Here is a 19,109-nt window from a genome sequence, read left to right as displayed (position 1 = left end):
GGATGGAGCACAGCAAGTCTGTCTTTTTTAAAATATTATTTTATTGTGGTAAAATATATGTAACAAAAATTTGCCATTTCAACCATTTTCAAGTGTACGATTCAGTGACGTTACACTCACCATGTTGTACAACTATCTTACTAACTAGTTGCCATCAAGTCCATTCCCATTCATGGCAGCCCCACGTGTGTTAGAGTAGAACTGTGTTCCACATGGTTTTCAGTGGCTGAGTTTTTAGAAGCAGATCATGAAGCCTTTTTTCTAAGTTGCCTCTGGGAGGACTCAAACCTCCAACCTTTCGGTTAGTAGCCAAGGACATCAGCCGTTGTGCAACCATCACCACTATTTCTAAAAGTTTTTCATCACTCCAAACAGAGTAAGTCCCCATTCCCCAACCCCCCCAACCCCTGGTAACCACTAATAAACTTTAATCTCTAAACATTTGGCTATTCAAGAGATTTCATATCATACAATATTTGTTCTTTTGTGTCTCACTTATTTAACTCAGAATACTGTTTCCAAGGCTTATCCATTTTGTAATATTATCAGAATTTCATTTCTCTTTATGGCTAAATAGTATTCCATTGTATAGATACACTATATCTTCTTTATCCATTCATTTGTTGACACTTCGGTCCTTTCCACCTTTTGGCTATTACGAATAATGCTGCAAGGAACATTGGAGTACCTGTATCTGTTTAAGTCCCTGCTTTCAAGCTTTTTGTCTATACCTAGGGATGGAATTGCTGAGCCCTGGTGGTGTAGTGGTTAAGAACTACGGCAAGCTACAGCTGCTGATCAACAGGTCAGCAGTTTGAATCCATCAGCCACTCCCTGGAAACCCTATGGAGCAGTTATACTCTGTCCTATAGGGTCGCTGAATCGGAATCGACAGCAATGGGTTTTATGGTAATTTTGTGTGTAACTTTTGAGGGACCACCAAACTCTTTTCCACAAGGCTGTTATCATTTTATGTTCCCACCAGCAATGCAAAAAGGTTCCAATTTCCCCCACACCCTTGCAAACATTTCTATTTTTCTGTTTTATTTAATAATAGAGGGCAAGCCTTCTTAGTATCCCCCACCTACAGAGAGAGAAAGGACATGAGGCAGGGAATCATGGCTACAGGGCTCCTAACTGGCTGAGCCAAGGCCTAAGTCCCACAGTATGTCCTTGTGACCAACTGTGCCAGGGGCAGGCTGGCCCCAGACCCGAGTATATCACTTCATGGTACGGAGCTAGGGTGACACACATCTCCAGGAGACTGATGAAGAGGGTGCCTCATGTGCCTTTCAACAGAGAAATCTGATGTCACTGCCTTGACCAGGGGACTGGACTGAGCATCACCAATGGTGGGACAAGCTGGGAGCACACACCTACCAGTAGATACTAAAGGATACACATAACCCAGGACAGGGTTTTCACACACACACAAAAAAGCAAAACTCAAACCTGAACTCAATCAGGCCTTTGGAGCAACTTCCAGTTTACAGCGAACACTGAGGACAAGGGAACAAATCAGAATGTAGGCCTTCTTCAGGATAACCTCCCAGGGCTTTTCAAAAAAGTCAGTGCCAAGAAAGACAAAAAAGATGGGAGTCGGGGCAGGCAATTTTAGAAGAGGTTAAAGAGATTTAGCAACCAAATGATATACATGAACCTTGACTGGAACCTGATTTTTTTTAAAAAGGAAAAGAAAATTATGAATGATATTTTGGGGAAATTCATATTTGGACTGTTGGGGAACTGCTGCTTTTTTTGGCCAGATAACAGCACTGTGGTTATACAGGCTTACTCCAAGGAGACACGGCATGAAGTACTCAGAAGTGAAGGGTCATGTCTCTGCAGCTTACTCTTCTATCTATTTATATACATACACAACATGTTAGCAACGGTTGAATCTAGGTGGTGGGTATACAGGTGTGTTTACTACACTCCTCTTTCAATTTTTTTTATGCTTTTAACTTTTCCTAATCAAAACATTGGAAGACATTTTAAAAAATAAACTGTACCTGCGCTTCATCAACCCACCTTGTACAGGCACTCACTACCACCACCCCATTCCAAGCTCTGAGTGACTCCACAAAAATGAACAACTCCAAGGCATGCTGAGAAATGAATATAAATTAAGGGTTTATTACAAAATGCAAAATGTTAGTTTCTTATTGTCAGTGATTGAGGAAAACAAGGCCACAAGCCCTGGGTGGAGCTGGAACCAGGACATGAATGCACGGGCTGGGGGCCAAAAGTCAGGTTCAGGAGCGGGCTGACAGGCACTGGTTCACAACCTCCAGTAGGTGGGTGTTCTCTAGGGCTGCTGCTACTCGCTCCTTATCTGCAAGCTGCTTATTGACTGGGCGGGAAGGAGAGAGCGAGGAAGACAGGGTCAAATGCAGGCTCTTGGCTAGGGCGCTAGCCGGCCACACCTCTGAGCCTTGGAATAGGTTATACCTCCACTAACAAGGTCTTCCTGTCACTTCCTTCCCAGGACCCCAAGCCTCAATAAGGCTATACTGGCCAGCTTCCCTCACACCTATCCCACCTTCTGGGGACCCCTCCCACCTGGCTGCTCATGCCTGCCTCATGTATTCCTGAGGCCTGACACACCCTGGTCCTGTGTGGTACTGGGGGAGCAGGGGAGAGTAGGACATGGTAAACACAAGAGATTCAAGTCAGATCAGCTTCAGTCTCAGTTGCCATCTCCTTTGGAAAGTCTCTGGCAATTTCACCCACCCAGGCTTCCCTGGATCTTACCTCACAAACCACCATGACAAGGGGGAAGCCTGAGAGAGCTTGGAACCCTGGGCCAATGCCCTCACCACCAGCCCACACTCACCTGCATGCTCTGAGGCATGGGTCCCTGGTGTAATGTGCACATCCATCTAAGAGACAGATAACAGAGGCCTGAGCACCCACCTACCTGTCCATTCTATTGCCCGCCCCCCTTTTCCCATACTCTCAGTCTTCACCTTCAGTTGATCCTTCCTCCTAATCAGCCTCTGGACTCTGGCCCTCCCACTACACCCCAAACCTACTCACAGCCCCTCAGCTCTACCAAAGAATCGGTCAACAGCTATCGACTTAATCGCCTGCCTGTGCCCCACTCCTGCTCCAAATCCATCTACAGCTCCCTACTGCCTTTCCTGCCACACCCACTACTTTTCTGCCACTTTCCAGCTCAGGCTTTTATTCTTGCTGTTCCATTCACTTGGAAACTCTTCACCTAGTTTCATCATCTCTGCTAGTTGGCATTCTTCCAGGCCTCAATGATGTCCTCTCCATCTTTATGCTCTCGATGTCTGCCTCCTCAGCAACAGACCCTCATGCGTGCCCATCCCTGGGGGGAGGGGTGAAACGCTGACCTTGAAACGCTGGGGAAGGGACCGAAGAAGCTTAACCTTGATGGAGAGACCAATAAGGGTGGCCATGCTGCAGTGCGGAATCGTGGGTGTGAAGGCCACTGCCACTGTGCTCTCCGGATCGCTCACCTGGTGGGGGAGATGTACAGGGTCACTGTTCTCCCAGCCCAGGCCTCTTCTTAGTTTGTTACTTTGGCAGGTCGTCTAATCTTTATGGACCTTAGTTGCCTCATCCATAAAATTGGCACAACAAATCCCCCTCCCAAAGATTTCCTGAGGTGAGCTGAGAGAATGTCAGCCTCTCGTTCACAGCTAAGCCTTTCTGACTATCCCCAAACAAGTCCCTCCCCTTGCACTCTGTAAGCGACTAACCTGAACCCGGACTTGCTCCACTACGTTCAATTCTTCCAGCGTCAGTGGATGCTCGGGGTCATTGATAGAGCGAATCAGATGTGGCAAGTGAAGGAAAAGGCGCTCTGCCCATTCCGGGCCCTCCGCCAGGTATACCTGCCCTCGTACAGCTCCTCCGGCTGTTGGACATAATCTCGCCCTCCCCACCAGACCCCCAAGAACCCGCCCCCCACCCCTCCAGCAGCGGCGGATATCGAAGATCTCACGCGCGTCGATGCTGTCCGGAACCTGCTCGTCCTCCTCGCCCGCAGTCACGGGCCGCTCCCCAGAACGCTCGTAGATGAGAGGGTTAGCGTTCTCCAAGATGCCGCCCCCCACGCCGCCGCCGCCACCCACCATCGCGGAATCCCGGCGGGCCACAGTGGGCAAGCACTGCCGCTCGGGCGGGCGCACTTCCGGCGAGCGGGAAAGGGGCGTGGCGTGACGACGGGGTGGCGGAAGGGACATGCAGGACCTCCAGGTTTAGGCGGGGAGATGGACACCGCGTGCCGGCTACGCTGACCCAAGAAGATGCCGGTCGCTGGCAGAGGCGCGGAGAAGGCACTTGACAGCCCTGCGCCGGGCGAGTCCTTTGGAGCATAGAACACCGAGGCCGAGGCCGGTTCTCAGAGGGCACTACAGGCCCGTCTGAGGTTGAGCCAGGCGTATCCTCAGGCAACACTTCCTCCGGGAAGTCTTTCCCGCCCCTCCGGCAGGACAGCGCTTCCTAGCTCGGGATTGTCTCTATCCTGGCTTGGTTTACAGCGTTCCGGAATCTCCTGGTGACTCGCCGCCCTGAGGGCCTAGTAGTGCCCAGGTCCCTAGCGGGAGGAACAGGAGGCGCTCCACAAAAAGCTATCAAATCAATAAATGAGGACTCCTGAAGATAAGAAGTACTGTAGACACCTGCGCGTTTGAAAAGGAGGGCCATGACTGAGTAGGGAGGGGGCCCGCGGAGCCTCAGACATGGGAGAGTAAGGGGTGAGGGACCGTGAAGAGGGCACCCAGGAAGCTATCAGTCCTTGAAACGCAAGGGGGTGCCTTCTGGATAAAGGGCAGTCACACCTCCCTACATTTGCTCTTGCCGTCCCCTCTACCCCGGACGAAGGTCGTTTCCTTTTCTCTATCTGTGGACATCTTGATTGTGCACCTCCTCCCCAATCAGAGCTGACTGCTCCCTCCTCGTTGACCCCTCCCCCCCACACACACACACCTTCGTCGGGCCTGTGATTACAACGACAGTGAATGTAGTGACCCCAGGTTTGAGGAGAGGGTTCGTGGTACAGCGAAGGGGCTACAGAAGCCGAGCAGCCCCTCCGAAAGGGCCCACTGGGGTCCAGGTGGCCCACGCCTGCCTGCCCTGGATCCCTGCCGGCCTTGGAAGGCTCAGCCCCGCTCTCCTGCAGCCCGACCTTTCCCCCGCCCGATCCAGGGCCCCACCTCCTCCCCGCCCAGTCCAAACTCCGGGTCTGGGCAAGGCACCGACCCCGGGCTGCCTCTCGGTGAAAGCAGCGGGGCCCGCGGGCAGCGGAAAGGAGAATCTGCGAGCAACGATGCACCTGGATTGGCTGAGTGTGCGGCTGAGCGCCGTGGTCTGTGGGCTACTGCTTCTCCTCGTCCCGGCCTGGGGTGAGGCTCCGCGGCGGGCGGACTGGGCCGGGCTCGATCCTTCAAATTTTCCAGAGACACACTCTGAGGCTGGGGAAGGAAAGGTGCCCGGGGAGGTCGGAGCTGGTGGACTTAACAACCGCCCGGGGTGGGCCTCCTGAGGCGCAGAGAGGGTGGGGATGCCCGAGGCCACACTGCACCGAGGGGCGAGCCCCATTTGAGGGGCGCCCGGGTGGGTCAGCAGCCTCGGCCCAGGGGTACTTCGGGACATTTCCCACTTGTACGTACCTGGACCTGGCTCTGCCGGAGGGTAGTAACAGCAATAGCAGTAATAATAACACCTCTCGCCGCCGTTTGTCGGGCTCAGAGTCTGTCGCACCCTTGGCCAGAGGAGTGTGCCAGGACCTCTTCCCAGAAGTCCCAGCCGGGGTGGTTGTTGAGTGCCATCAAGTGGATTTCGAACCCATGTGACAGAATAGAACTGCCGTGTAGAGTTTCCTTGGCTGTAAGCTTTATGGGAGCAGATCGCCAGGTCTTCCTCCCTCGGAGCAGCTGAGTGGATTCCAACCGCCAACCTTTGGTTAGCAGCGCTTAAGTACAGTCAAGGTTACCCGTTGCTGAGTCCATTCCGATTCATGGCAACCTTATAGACAGAGTAGCGACTGGTGGATTCCAACTGCCAACTTTTTGGTTAGCAGCCTTAGCTCTTAACCACTGCACCACCAGGGCACCCCCGCAAAGGTTACTGATTCTAATTCAACATCGTGGAATCGGGCACAGAGAAGACCCAGAGCGAGGGATCCTAGAGCCGGTCCGGAGGCTGCCTGCTTTGTCCGTCTTCCCACCCCACACAGTGGCCTGGGGAGAGGGCACGGCTGGCCTTCAGAGCAGAGATGATAGAGCGGTGTGACAGCTCTGCATTTCCCAGGACACGACCTCCCGGCCCTTGGCAGAAGGTCTTACCATGCGGACACTGTTCGAAGGGCCCTGGCACTTCGGCCACCTGCTCTCGCGGTGCGTGATCCTCTTATCCGACTCCGGAATCTGCCCAGGAGCCCTCCACACTCAGCCGGCTTCCATAGCTCACCTTCACAGGGCTTCTCTCCAGACTGGGCTCTCAGAGACCCAGGGGACCTCTTAAGCAAGGGTGTAGGGAGAGTAACTAGCACTCAGGGGCAGTCTCTAAATTGCGCCCCTCCCTCTAAATTCAAGATGAATAGTTGTTGTCAGCTGCGACTCCTCAGCAGAAAGGACTCTCCCTCTCTTGTCTGGCTATCTCAGGCGCCTTTCATATTTGTGGTGCCTCCGAATGTCATTCCGCAGCTCCTGGAGCCCTCTTGAACTCAGGCCAGGGCAAGTGCCCCCCACCACCCGTCATTCCCAACCCCAATCCCACCCTTGCTTGGCCTCTGACTCCCAAACACAAAGATCTGCCCCACCTAGGTGCCGCTGCCGTCCTTTAAAAGTATTTTGCATTGAACTCAGGTTTAGAAAGAATACTTGACAAGGTGTTAAGAGGGCACAAGTGACGGGCCCGGCCCTCTCCTGTCCCATCCAGCCCTGGTTCCTCCACAGGGTCCCCACACACAGCCCAGGAGTTTACTCAGGAAAGGATGTGTGCATGTTCCCTTAGTTTTCACCTATGTGGTCACAAACTCCCCCCTTTCCCAGCGCTGGGCTTTTCCACTTCCTGGGAAAGAGACCTCCCTTCACCTCTACTAGTAGAGCTTTCTCACTGTTCAGTGGAAGGGGTTCTCTTCAAGGATATAGTTATTGTTGTTAGGTTGCAATTCATAGCAACGCTATGTACAACAGAATGAAACACTGCCCAGTCCTATGCCACCCTCACAATAATTGCTATGGTTGAGCCTGTTATTGCAGCCATCCTGTCAATCTAACTCTTTGAAGGTTTTCCTCTGTTTTAGCTGACCCTCTGCTTTACCAAGCATAATGTCCTTCTCCAGGTACTTGTCCTTGATAACATGTCCAAATTTCTGAGACGAAGTCTCATCATCCTCACTTCTGAGGAGCATTCTCATTGTACTTCTTCCAAGGCAGATTTGTTTGTTCTCCTGGCAAACCCAAAAAAGCCAAACCCACTGCCGTGGAGTTGATTCTGACTCATAGTGACCCTATAGGACAGAGTAGAACGGCCCCGTAGAGTTTCCAAGGAGTGCCTGGCAGATTCAAACTGCCAACCCTTTGGTTAGCAGCTGTAGCACTTAACCACTATGCTACCAGGGTTTCCATTCTCCTAGCAGCACTTAACCACTATGCCACCAGGGTTTCCATTCTCCTAGCAGCCCATAGTATATTCGATATTCTTTGCCAACACCATAATTCTTCAGTCTTCCTTATTCATTGTCCAGCTTTTGCATGGACAGTATACATACATACGCGGCAATTGAAAATACCATGGCTTGGTTAGGTGCTAGTCAGAATCAACTCCACAGCAATAGGGTGGGGGGATCAGATGCACCTTAGTCCTCAAAGCACTTTCTTCGGTTTTTAACACTTGAAAGAGGTCTTTTGCAGCAGATTTGCCCAATGCAATATGTCGTTTGATTTCTTGACTGCTGCTTCCATGGGAAGAAGTAGCCACAGAGAAGTATATGGACAGACATCCCACCACATCTGGCAAAGACTTGTGTGTAGACAGCATGTTGTTGGGAGAAGGGTGGGCCATTCAATTTGAAAAGAGTTGCTAAATTACCTTCATGGAGTATGAGAGTGGCTACTTACCTTGGCCTCACTCATGCCAGGGAGCATCGAACATGTTATCAAATATGTTTGTTATCAAACTTGTTATCTGATAGGTGAAAGGTGGTTGTCCTTAGGTACCATCAAGTCGGTCCTGCTAGGTGAAAGGTAGTAGCTCTATGAGGCTGTCTTTTGTTTTTTACTTTTTACTGTGGAAACATACTCAGAGGTAGAGAAAATGGTATAACAAGCCCAATGTACCCATCACCCACCTTCAACAATTATTAAGACTCAGTCAACCTTGTTTTATCAAGTTTCCATCTCTACAATACTGTAATTTCTTAACATAATCAATATTTACTCAAGGGTTCTTATTTCCCATAATGTCTCAGAAATGGTATTTACAGGGTGTTTTTACAAAGCAGACTGTTTTCCAAAGCGATTGTACCATTTTACATCCCTACGAACAGTGTATATGTGTATATATGTGTATACGAGGGTTCCAATCCTCACCGACACTTGTTATTATCTGTCTTTTTTTATGTGTTTCTTGAGTCTTTTTCAATCCTCAATTATTTTATTTTCCTTTGTCATTGTTGTGTTGAATAAACCAGGTTATTTGCTCCATAGACGGTCCCAGAGTTGGGTTTTTGCTGATTGCATCCTGTATTCCCTGTAAACTTGTATTTATGTTCTACAGGCTTGATTAGAATCAGATTTTATGTTTTATTTTGTTTTGGCAAGACTACTTCTATATGGTGCTGTTGTCTGATTGTCGTGCTTCCTGTGACAAAATAAGTCTTTGACATCACAGTCAGATCTCAATATGCATTTCTCTTAGCATGAGGTGAACATCGTTTCGTTTGCTTAGGAGCCAAGTCATGTGTATTGCAATATCCAAATTGCACCCCTCCCCCCAATATCAAGATGAACAGATGTTGACATCTGTGACTGCTCCCCAGAAACAACTTACCATCTCTTGTCTGGCTATCTCAGTCAGGCGCCTTTCATATTTGTAGTGCCTCCGAATGTCATTCCGCAGCTCCTGGCGCCCCCTTGAACTTGGGGCCAGGGCAAGTGCCCCCCATCACCTGCCACTCCCAACCCCAACCCCACTCCTGCTTGGCCTCTGACTACTAAGCACAAAGATCTGCCCGGCCTCAATGCACCTTCCTTTAAAAGTATTTTGCGTTGAACTCAGGTTTAGAAAGAATACTTGAGTGTACCAGTGTTTTGTTTTGTTTTTCTAGTGGGTGGCTGGCATATTCCTTATTAATGTGTAGAATGTCTTTATTAATAATATTGGCTCTTTCCTGTCAGGTGACCTTCAATCACTTCCTCTCTGATCCCATAGCAGGGCTGACTGCCACTTTTTACTTCTAGCTATAGCTGCTCTTCTCTTTTGTAGCTCTCCTCACCAATATCACTCCTTGTTTGTGGGATGCCTTCTTTATGTTATTCCCTACCACTTAGAGCATGAGATCTCTGAGGACAGGAACCATGTCTGTCCAATTCCCAGATTCCCTATTGTCTCACAAGACCGGCACACAGTTAGTTGAAAGGATACTCTTACTCCATAGAGCACATATGATCATTTGTTTGAAGCTCCTGGGGCTGAGCCAGGGTGTCAAGCCCCAGGGAGCCTCACTGAGCCTGGTGGGAAAGTCTGGGGGCCAGGTCCAGTGAAAGCAGATGGGTTAGAGGTGGGCACAGGATCACATGCAGGAAGTTTGTAAAGTACATGTTTATAGATCAGGATCCCTTGAGCTGAGCTGTGGATAGGAAGGAGCCAGCAGTTCCAATAGCTGATTGGGCAGACCCCACCCTGATGTCCATCTCTCTGCCCACAGGACAGGACTCTGCCAGCCCCATCCGGACCACACACACAGGGCAGGTGCGGGGGAGCCTCGTCCACGTGAAGGGCACCGAAGTGGGAGTCCACACCTTCCTCGGAATTCCCTTTGCCAAGCCACCCCTGGGGCCACTGCGGTTTGCCCCCCCTCAGCCCCCTGAACCGTGGAGTGGTGTGAGGGATGGGACTTCCCACCCAGCCATGTAAGCTCTCCCCTGGAGGTCCAGGGAACTCGAGGCCACAGGGTGGAAGGTACTCTGAACTTTGGGTCAGACTGCAGTTGTCATCTCATCTAAACACCTACTACCATTTTGGTGGGTTTCCATCCCATTCCCCCCCACCCCCACCTCTGTAAGCTTGCTGAGGGGTGAAGTCACTGGCCCAGGCTCTTGGCTCAGAGCCTAGCACCTGGAAGACTTTAACCCCAGGTACTGAAAGGATGAGCAGAGACATGTATCTCCCATCTTTCTGGTTATGTCAAGTGTTCTCTGCCACCAGTGGGAAATGTCTCTGGAGTAGCTCAGACTGGCTCTGTGAACTTAATGGGAGCCCCTGACTCCAGCAGCGAATACTCCAGATCCCTGAGGACAGCAGCAGAGGTGGCTCCCTGGGGACCCTCACTCTCACTGTGGCAATGAGCAGCGCAAGATGCCATTGGCCAACAGACTTATATATGTGTGTCCTTACTGAAGAGGGTCTCTGAGAGTCTTGACTTGGGAAGAGGGATGTGCCACCGCCCTTCTCATAAGAAATTAATATCCATTCATTCACCCAGCACATGTATGTGGGCTAGTGCTTTCTCCAAGCCCAGCTGGGTACAGGGATACAGTGGGAAATGTCAACGCACGCAACCAATGGTCTCCCAAAGACCCCAAGAGTTTCTAGCCTTGGGAGGAGTGGTGTCCAAGGCCCTCAGCAACCTTAGGGTCTTCCTGGAAGGCCAGGCTCCACCCCAGCTTGTCCAAAGCCTGTGGCCCATAACTTAGTGGGAAGGGACTTCTGAGAAGGACCATGTGTGAGCAGGATATCGAAGGGAAGAGGGGCTGATGGTAGCTGGTAGCAAGTCTGGGGCCAGGGTCTGTTTCTGGCCACAGCACATCCCCAGGACCAACTGTCTGCCATGGCCACCAGGTGTTTGCAGGATAATGCTACAGCAGAAAAGATGATTCAGGTCTTGTTGAATATAACCCAACCCTTCACCCACATGTCTGAAGACTGCCTGTACCTCAGTGTCTACACACCTGCCCATACCCGTGAGGGCACCAAGCTGCCTGTGAGTGCCAGTCATGGCTGACTGGGGGGTGGGAGGACACTTCTTCTGCAAGATTAGAAAGGACAAGATCAGACTGGGCCCACTTCAGCACAGACCCTGTTGGGAGGCCTCTTGCCAAGGAGTCATCACTTTGATCATCAGGTTTAAGAACGCTTCCTACCCAGGGTAGCCATCTGACCGTGGGCATAGGGTCACAGACCTCCAGCTGCTCCTGAAGAGGCTATAGCCCTGGGATGGACCCAGGACTTACTCAACCAACCTGTGCCCAGGAGACCCTCAGGTGCCTGAGGGCTGCACTTTGAGGTCACCAAAGACCCCAGCCATCAGTTAGCTATTGGGCCATGTTTAATGAAAGTGCATGTGAGACAGCCAGGAAGACACCCCCTTTTCATTCCTCCTTAGAGAGGATTCTGAGAGAAATGGAGCAAGACTTTGATATATGGGGCAGGCCCCAAAGGCTGGGAGGCCTGGTCTTCCTGATAGAATTTGGGTCACACTTGGCCCAGGTCATGAAGATGCCACCCTGTCTTGCTGGAGTTCTGTCTATCTGGGTAGGTGGACAAAATCAGAGCAGTGATTAGCCTAGGTAGAAGCCTTGGTGGAGTTTGGGTTGGGTGGGAGCCACGCAGTACCCATGCCTCAATTTCCCCAGGTGATGGTGTGGATCCATGGCGGTGCGCTCGTGTTGGGCATGGCCTCTATGTATGATGGCTCTGCCCTGGTGGCCTTTGAAGATGTGGTAGTTGTAACTATCCAGTACCGCCTGGGTATCCTGGGTTTCTTCAGGTGAGGCTTGGGCTGGTCTGGGCAATGTTGCTGAGCAGAGCCAGGACAGCCTTGTGATCCCCATCCCTGTCACCTCTCAGCACTGGAGACAAGCATGCAACTGGCAACTGGGGCTACCTAGACCAAGTGGCCGCACTGCGCTGGGTCCAGCAGAATATCGCCCATTTTGGAGGTGACCCTGGCCGTGTCACCATTTTTGGCGAGTCTGCAGGTGGCACATGTGTGTCCTCGCATATCCTGTCCCCCATGTCCCAAGGACTCTTCCATGGTGCCATCATGGAGAGTGGCGTGGCTGTGCTGCCTGGCCTCATTGCCAACTCGTCTGACATGGTCTCCACGGTGAGTGCCCTCAATCATGGGGAGCCCAGGTCTGCTGATCATCCCTTACCTCTCAGAGCCTCCATTATTCCTTCTGTTAAATGAGAATAAGGAGGACTTCCCTGCCATCTGGATGCCTCGAGAACTGCCGCCTACTCAGGGATTACTGAGGGGCTCAAGGGTCAGAATCCACAGGCCTCTGCTATTGTAGAGGCTGAGTGTGTTCTGTGGCCCACAAAGCTCCTGGCTTAAGGGCCTCCATTAAGAGTGGAATCACCCAGACAGGTGGAAGGCCCCTCTGGGTTTACCCTCTGAGCATCAGGGAGGTTGAAACAATTTCAAAACCATAGTAGACCACACATAATACCCTAGGAGATTTGGAGTGCACTTGCTCCTAATTAGGTGCCTCAGCAAACCTCCTTCCCCTGCCTGGAAGGCAAGTCAGCCCCTGCCTGGTCCCTTTACAGATGGTGGCCAACCTGTCAGCCTGTGGCCAGGTGGACTCAGAGGCACTGGTGAGCTGTCTGCGGGGCAAGAGTGAAGAGGAGATTCTGGCCATAAACAAGGTAGAGCTGCATGGGCCAGGTGTGGAGGAGGTGGGGATGATAAGGTACAGGGCAGGCAGGCCTGGGTGCCTTTATACTCCCCAGGCAAGTTGCTCCATTTCCATGTCTTGATGTTCTCACAGCCCTAGATGGGAACTCCAGACAAGGAAGTGCAAGTGTAGGACCTCCTGTGGTGGATGTGAGCATCCTGGGAGGAGCTAGGATGGTGTGGGACATACTGACAGGCATCAGAAAACCAGGCCTTTTCTAGGTATTGAGCCTTGTTCCTTGACCTTGCATGCCCCTCAGCCCTTCAAGCTTATCGCAGGCGTGGTGGACGGGGCCTTCCTACCCAGGCATCCCCAGGAGTTGCTGGCCTCTGATGACTTTCAGCCTGTACCCAGCATCATCGGTGTTAACAACGATGAGTACGGCTGGATCATCCCAGCGGTGAGGCCCAGCCCCAAGCCTCTGGATGCCAGAGGAGCCCATCTGGTGGGGTGGCCTTAGGGCTTAGTAGCTTCAGACCCATCCCACCCCCAACTCAAGACTTTCCCCACCCCAGGGCATGGGCACCTCTGACAACCAAGAAATGGACAGACAGACCATGCAAGCCGCCCTGCAAAAAATGTCAGCACTGATGGTGAGGGTCCTGGGGTCCAGCCCCAATGGGAAGGAGCTTCTCTCTTGTCCCATCCCCCCAGATATCCTTCCCATGCAGCGTCCCCCATGAGCAAATGTGTGTTTGTGCGTGGGTTCACCCCAGAGCTTTGTCCATTCCCCCATTCCCTGTCCCATCCCAGGACCCATCTCCTCCACCCTGACGCTGCTGCCCCTCTGCCCCGGCAGCCTGCCTAACCTAACTCTTCCTGATCCACCTGGGATAGATGGTGCCTCCTGAGTTTGGTGACCTGGTGGTGGAGGAGTACGTGGGCAACAATAGTGACCCCCAGACCCTCCAAGCCCAGTTCCATGAGATGATGGGGGACTTCATCTTCGTGATTCCTGCCCTTCAAGTAGCAAATTTTCAGTGTGAGTACATCTGTAACTAAGGCCCAACTGGGAAGGGCTCAGAGCTGTGGATCCCAGGGAAGTCTAGTCTAAGAGACAGATGAGCATTCTCTCCATTTTACAGATGAGGAAACTAAGTTCAGTGATTTCAGTGACTTGTCCAAGAACACACACCTAGGAAGTTCCAAGGTCAGGATTTGAGCCCAGGCCCTTCCAATGCCTTTGCTCCAGCATGAGTCTCCCCTACACCATTGTCCAGATTCCAGCCAGCCTTAAACTTAGGTATCTCATCATCATGGGTGACACAAGAAAGCTCCAGGTGAGGGGCTGCCATGTCACAGTCTGCCCACCCCATCCTAGGTCCTCATGCCCCTGTCTACTTCTATGAGTTCCAGCATCGGCCCAGCTTCGTAAAGGACATCAAACCACCCTATGTGAAGGCAGACCATGGTGATGAGATTTTCTTTGTCTTCGGATCCTTCTCTTGGAACAGCTACAGTGAGTCTTCCTGGGTGGGGTCCCTTGGAGGCTCCATATTCCCCAAAAGTAGAATGCAACAATGACTGGGCAACCAAGGGGTGATTGCCCTCACTGTACAGTTGAGGAAACTGAGGCTCAGAGAGAGTACAGGGTCTGTAGTTCAAGGTAAAAAAGCTGAGCCAGCATTGGATTCCAAGACTCTGTGTACCCAGGGCCTGTGCTCCCTCCACCCCTCCCCACCCCAAGATGGGTTTCTATGTGAGTGCAGCAGGGACATTTCAAAGGCATATTTGTGTCTTAAATGACTTTCCAATGTCAGAAGGAAGAAAAAGACCTTCTGGGCCAGGAATGAGCCCAGTGTTGGATCAGCCAGAGCTAAGATAAGTTTAGAAGGTTGGGGCAAGAGGAGGGCCTGGCTCCCCAGGGCTGTGGGGAGTAGGCAGAGATCTAGGCCTGGAGAAAGCAGGGTGTACCAGACAGCCTCGAGGAGCCAGGGGCAAGTTACATGTGGGATGGCGAGTGTCGTGGGGTGATCCACGTGTATGAATTGGCAGCTAGACTGGGGTTGACCCTGACCTGGACCTTTGTCCTCTCTGCAGTTGAAGTCACTGAGGAGGAGGAGCTACTGAGCAGGAAGGTGATGAAGTACTGGACAAACTTTGCTCGAAATGGGTGAGATGATGCACCCCTACCTCAACCTCCATGGGGGCTTATACCCATCCAGGGTTCCCCTTGGCTGTGGTGACCCCATTAGCATGCCTGTGTCCTTAATTGCTTGATAGCCCCTTCCCCAGCACCAGGACCCACAGGGACAGAGAGGGGTGTTCTGGGTGCTGGGCATTTGTCCCATCTCCCAGTGACCTGGACAGTGGGTAACAGTGCTATGTTACAGCCAGAGTCTGACCAAGTTGCCCTGCCCCTCACGGAGCTGATATTCTAGTGGGAGGTGGTTTCTTTCCTACCTCTGAAAACTTTCCCCCCTCATTTCTCAAGTTCATGTAGCCTGCTTGGTCACCTTGCTGACTGACCCAGTCAGGGTGTCTGGGGCTAGGCTCGTCAGGGCCCACAGTCATCCTTGTACTGTCCTGTTGGTCAACAGGAACCCCAATGGTGAGGATCTGCCCCACTGGCCCTTGTATGACCAGAAGGAGCAATACCTGCAGCTGAACATGCAGCCCACGGTGGGCCAGGCCCTAAAGGCCCACAGGCTCCAATTCTGGACAAAGACCTTGGCCCAGAAGATCCAGGCAATAATGGCGGCCAAGGAGAGTCACACAGAGCTATAGCTTCCTGGGTCTGGGGGTAGAGGTTGGGCTTGAGAGCAGGTGGAGGCAGCCTGAAGGGCCCCCACACACACCCCAAGGAGCTAGAAGTTTATTCCTTCATTCACACGGCTGTTCTTTCATTCTTCAATCCATCCATTCAGCAAACACTTATTAAGAACCCCCTGCATGCAGTTAGCCTCCAAGCCTGCCCTGGGTCCTCTCCCCCAAACCGCACCGGGCCTTGGGCCCCATTCTCCCTTCCTCACCTCTACCCTCTCCCTCTCGCTTCTCTCCTCCAAGCCTCCAGGCCTTTTCGTGCCTTTAGGGAGGAAGTTCCTGGAAATGTTGCCCACGCCAGAGTGTCAGAAGCTCTCAGCAACTCTACCTCTCAGCAAGCCCCTAATGTTCTCATATCTGCAAATGGCCAATAGAAAACGGGCTACCAGGGGTCCTTGGAGCTCTGAGATCTCAGTCACCAAGGCCACTAAGACTGTAAAAGTCACAGTCTGTACCTAGATTAAGTATCTTCTATCATTGACACTTAAAATCACCCACCCACCCACCCACTTACGTATGTATGGAGGAGATGACTGACCCCATTTTTGTGAGAAGCAGGACTGAGCTTGTCTATGAGTCTCTGGAGCCTGGGCAGGCCACCTGTGGCCAGGAGAGCCAGGCAGGGTCCTCAGTCACCTGCCTCCTGAAGTTTACTTCTATTCTCAGTGGTTCTACAGACACTGCAGGGCCCAAACACATGATTATAGCACACGGTAAACATCTGTGGGATGTTTCCTGGAAGTGGGATGAAGAGGTCAGAAGGCCCGGGCATATTGAGAAGAGACCATTGTCCCCCAGATCTCTTTGAGGGCCTCTCTGTCCAGGAAGTTCTCCCCTTGTCTTTCAGAATTCCCCTTGCCAAACCCCCAACCGCCTGACTATGCTGATCAGTGTGGGCATTCACATTGCTGCCCCTAAACTTTCCTTCCTCCTACTTCATCCCCCCCCCAAAAAAAAAATCCTCTCATATTTTATCTCAGCATACAAAGGTACCAAACTCTGTTCAATCTGCCTCTTCGTTCCACCAAAACATTTTTTTCTGTCATTAAGAGGCTGTATCTCTTGTCCCATAAACCCTAGAACTTCCCCTGTGCCCCTAAAATACCCAGTGCCCTCGAGTCAATTCCGACTCATAGCGACCCTATAGGACACAGTAGAACTGCCCCTGTGCCCCTGCCTCTGGCCAATTTGCCCTCTGGGGCATTAGTTTTCCCACAGGGAAAGTCCCTCTTTTCTCTGTCTGCTGCATTAAGCCTAAACATAAAGCAGGGAGTTTGGGGTAATGATGGAAGGGTCCCATGTTGCCCACTCTGGCCACCAGATGGCAGACTAGGACAAACTTGAGGCTGGGCTGACTTGAACCGGTGAGAGGAGCTTTCCTTTTAGGGAACACTGGATGGTGCATAATATTTCCACCGCTTTCTGCAATCATTTATTGAGTACTTGCTGCATGCCTCTTTATCTTTTTTAGTCCTACAGATGTACAGTATACTTTCCAAAAACGAGTTCCTGGAACGTTTTCAAAGGCTTCTTAGTAGTCATGTTATTTTTAAACAGCTTTGTTATGGAATAAATTATGTACAAGTCACCCATTTTAGGTGTACAGTCTGGTAAATTTGGGTAGATGGATACAGACATACAACCACCACCATGTCAAGTTTTAGAATGGTTCTATGGCTCCAGTTTCCTTGTGCTCCTTTGTAGTCAATACCTGCCCCGGCTCCTGGCCCCAGGCAACTAGTGCATGGCTTTTTGTTGCTGTAATTTGCCTTTTCTAGAATGTCATATAAATGGCTTCTTTTATATAAACTGGCTTCTTTTACTTAGCATGATCTTTTTGAGATTCAACCGGCAGTTCTTTCCTTTTATTGCTGAGTGGTATTTCATTGGATGGATATGCTCCACGGTGTCTAATCATTCACAAATTGAGAGATTTCAATTTGAGGGCTATTTTGAATGAAGCTGCTATTAATATTTTCAGACAGATCTTTATGTGGACATATGTTTTCATTTCCCTTGGGTAAACACCTAAGAGTGGAATTGCTGGGTCGTATGGTAAGTGTATATTTAACTTTTTAAGAAAATATCAAACTCTTTTCCAAAATGGCTATACCACTTTGCATCCCTATCATACATGTATGAGAGCTCTAGTTACTCCATATTGTAAAAATGGCTTGGTGTCAGACCTCCTCGTCTGACTTCTCAGGGGGGAGGAGAGAATCATTATCAGCACCAGCCCAAGGTTGATTCCTCTCAGGTGGAGGTCAATCTCCTCTCTTCAGTCTTTTTACCGGCTCTGACACCAGCTGTCCCTCCCATGGCATTCTCTGTTGGGTTTGATAATTCACTGAAATGGCCACAGGGAACTCACAGACCATATTCACGATTATGGGGTTTATTGAGGAAGAAGTAACAGGTACAACTCAGGATACAGTTCTTCGAGCAGAATACCTTCTTTTCTGGCTGTGCCCGCAAGTAGGCCTCTGTCGCCGGCCCTGCTTGGGCCTGGGCCTTAGCACTAGGCCCTCAGAGAACAGATTCTTCTCTGCTGTGCAAGGCTCTTCTCAGCCCCCTCACAACAGGCTTCTTTCAGCCCCTCAGGACAGCCCTCCCCTCTTGGCCCTCGGCCCTCGGCCCTCAGCCCTCAGATTGGCCTCTGCCCTGCTATGGCAAATGTTACAAAGCTTTTTTAGCTCTGCTAATAAATGCCTAGGGTAAGCCTTCTGCCTGAAGGTGCTCAGCTCTCTCATTCAGTGGGTCAGGGAGCCTAGCACTGCATATAACTGCCTGGAAGCACCCCACTTGGCCAGCAAGCCTCCTGCTCAGAGGTACTTAACTTTCTCACTCTGTGGGTCAGCTCACCCCTTGCTCCATGGGCTGGGAAGCCCACCATGCTGTCCTGTGTCTGCTGCTGCCGTTTCCCTACTATGCTTGCCACCACTTCTTGCCATCTCATGCCTTCTCCAATGTTAACAGCTCTCTCTGTCTCCTGGGTCTAAGAGGTTCTTAGTGCAGGGACCCTGGGTCCAAAGGGCATACTTCACTCCTGGCTTTTCTTCTTCTTGGTGGTAGTGAGGTCTCCCCTCTGCTCTGGAATTGGCTGTCTTTGTAAGCCTAGCAGGATGGCAAAACTGACCAATCCCCTCAATAGGGTTCCATACACCTTATTTCCATGGTTCCACCCCCCCGAGGGTCCCACATACCTTATTTGCATTGTTAGCAAGCTGTCCAAACCCCTTGGTGGGCCGCAAGCACCTTATTTGCATAATCCCACCTAATCATTTTTGTGGGAGTTACAAAACCATGGTCAGAAAGGCTGTATAAAAGCAATTCATCGTATTGCACATATCCTCACCAACACTTGATATTGTCAGTCTTTTAAATTTTATTCATTTTAATGGGTGTGGAATGGTATCTAAGAGCCCTGGTGGCACAGCAGTTAAGTGCTCGACTGCTAACTTAAAG

The 19,109-nt window shown here is 51.1% G+C and overlaps 2 protein-coding genes across 2 annotated transcripts; one reads left to right on the top strand and one right to left on the bottom strand.

Annotated features, from left to right (window-relative positions):
* Window positions 1-2,109: 2,109 nt before the first annotated feature.
* On the bottom strand, window positions 2,110-4,232 carry CIAO2B (cytosolic iron-sulfur assembly component 2B). The gene is made up of 5 exons (XM_010596711.3): window positions 3,965-4,232; window positions 3,732-3,811; window positions 3,363-3,488; window positions 2,837-2,882; window positions 2,110-2,353 (listed from the first exon to the last, which is right to left on the bottom strand). Exons 1-5 carry the CDS (start codon window positions 4,215-4,217, stop codon window positions 2,256-2,258), a joined length of 603 nt encoding a protein of 200 aa, XP_010595013.2. The 5' UTR covers window positions 4,218-4,232; the 3' UTR covers window positions 2,110-2,255.
* On the top strand, window positions 4,192-16,132 carry CES2 (carboxylesterase 2). Its single transcript, XM_064273939.1, has 12 exons — window positions 4,192-5,378; window positions 9,908-10,112; window positions 11,041-11,182; window positions 11,835-11,968; window positions 12,049-12,307; window positions 12,754-12,852; window positions 13,141-13,281; window positions 13,397-13,474; window positions 13,719-13,863; window positions 14,203-14,340; window positions 14,922-14,994; window positions 15,422-16,132. Exons 1-12 carry the CDS (start codon window positions 5,303-5,305, stop codon window positions 15,606-15,608), a joined length of 1,677 nt encoding a protein of 558 aa, XP_064130009.1. The 5' UTR covers window positions 4,192-5,302; the 3' UTR covers window positions 15,609-16,132.
* The last annotated feature ends 2,977 nt before the right edge of the window (window positions 16,133-19,109 follow it).

This window comes from Loxodonta africana, chromosome 21 (assembly GCF_030014295.1).
Source record: "Loxodonta africana isolate mLoxAfr1 chromosome 21, mLoxAfr1.hap2, whole genome shotgun sequence".
NCBI lineage: Eukaryota > Metazoa > Chordata > Mammalia > Proboscidea > Elephantidae > Loxodonta > Loxodonta africana.
This window is presented reverse-complemented; position numbering and strand designations above follow the sequence as displayed.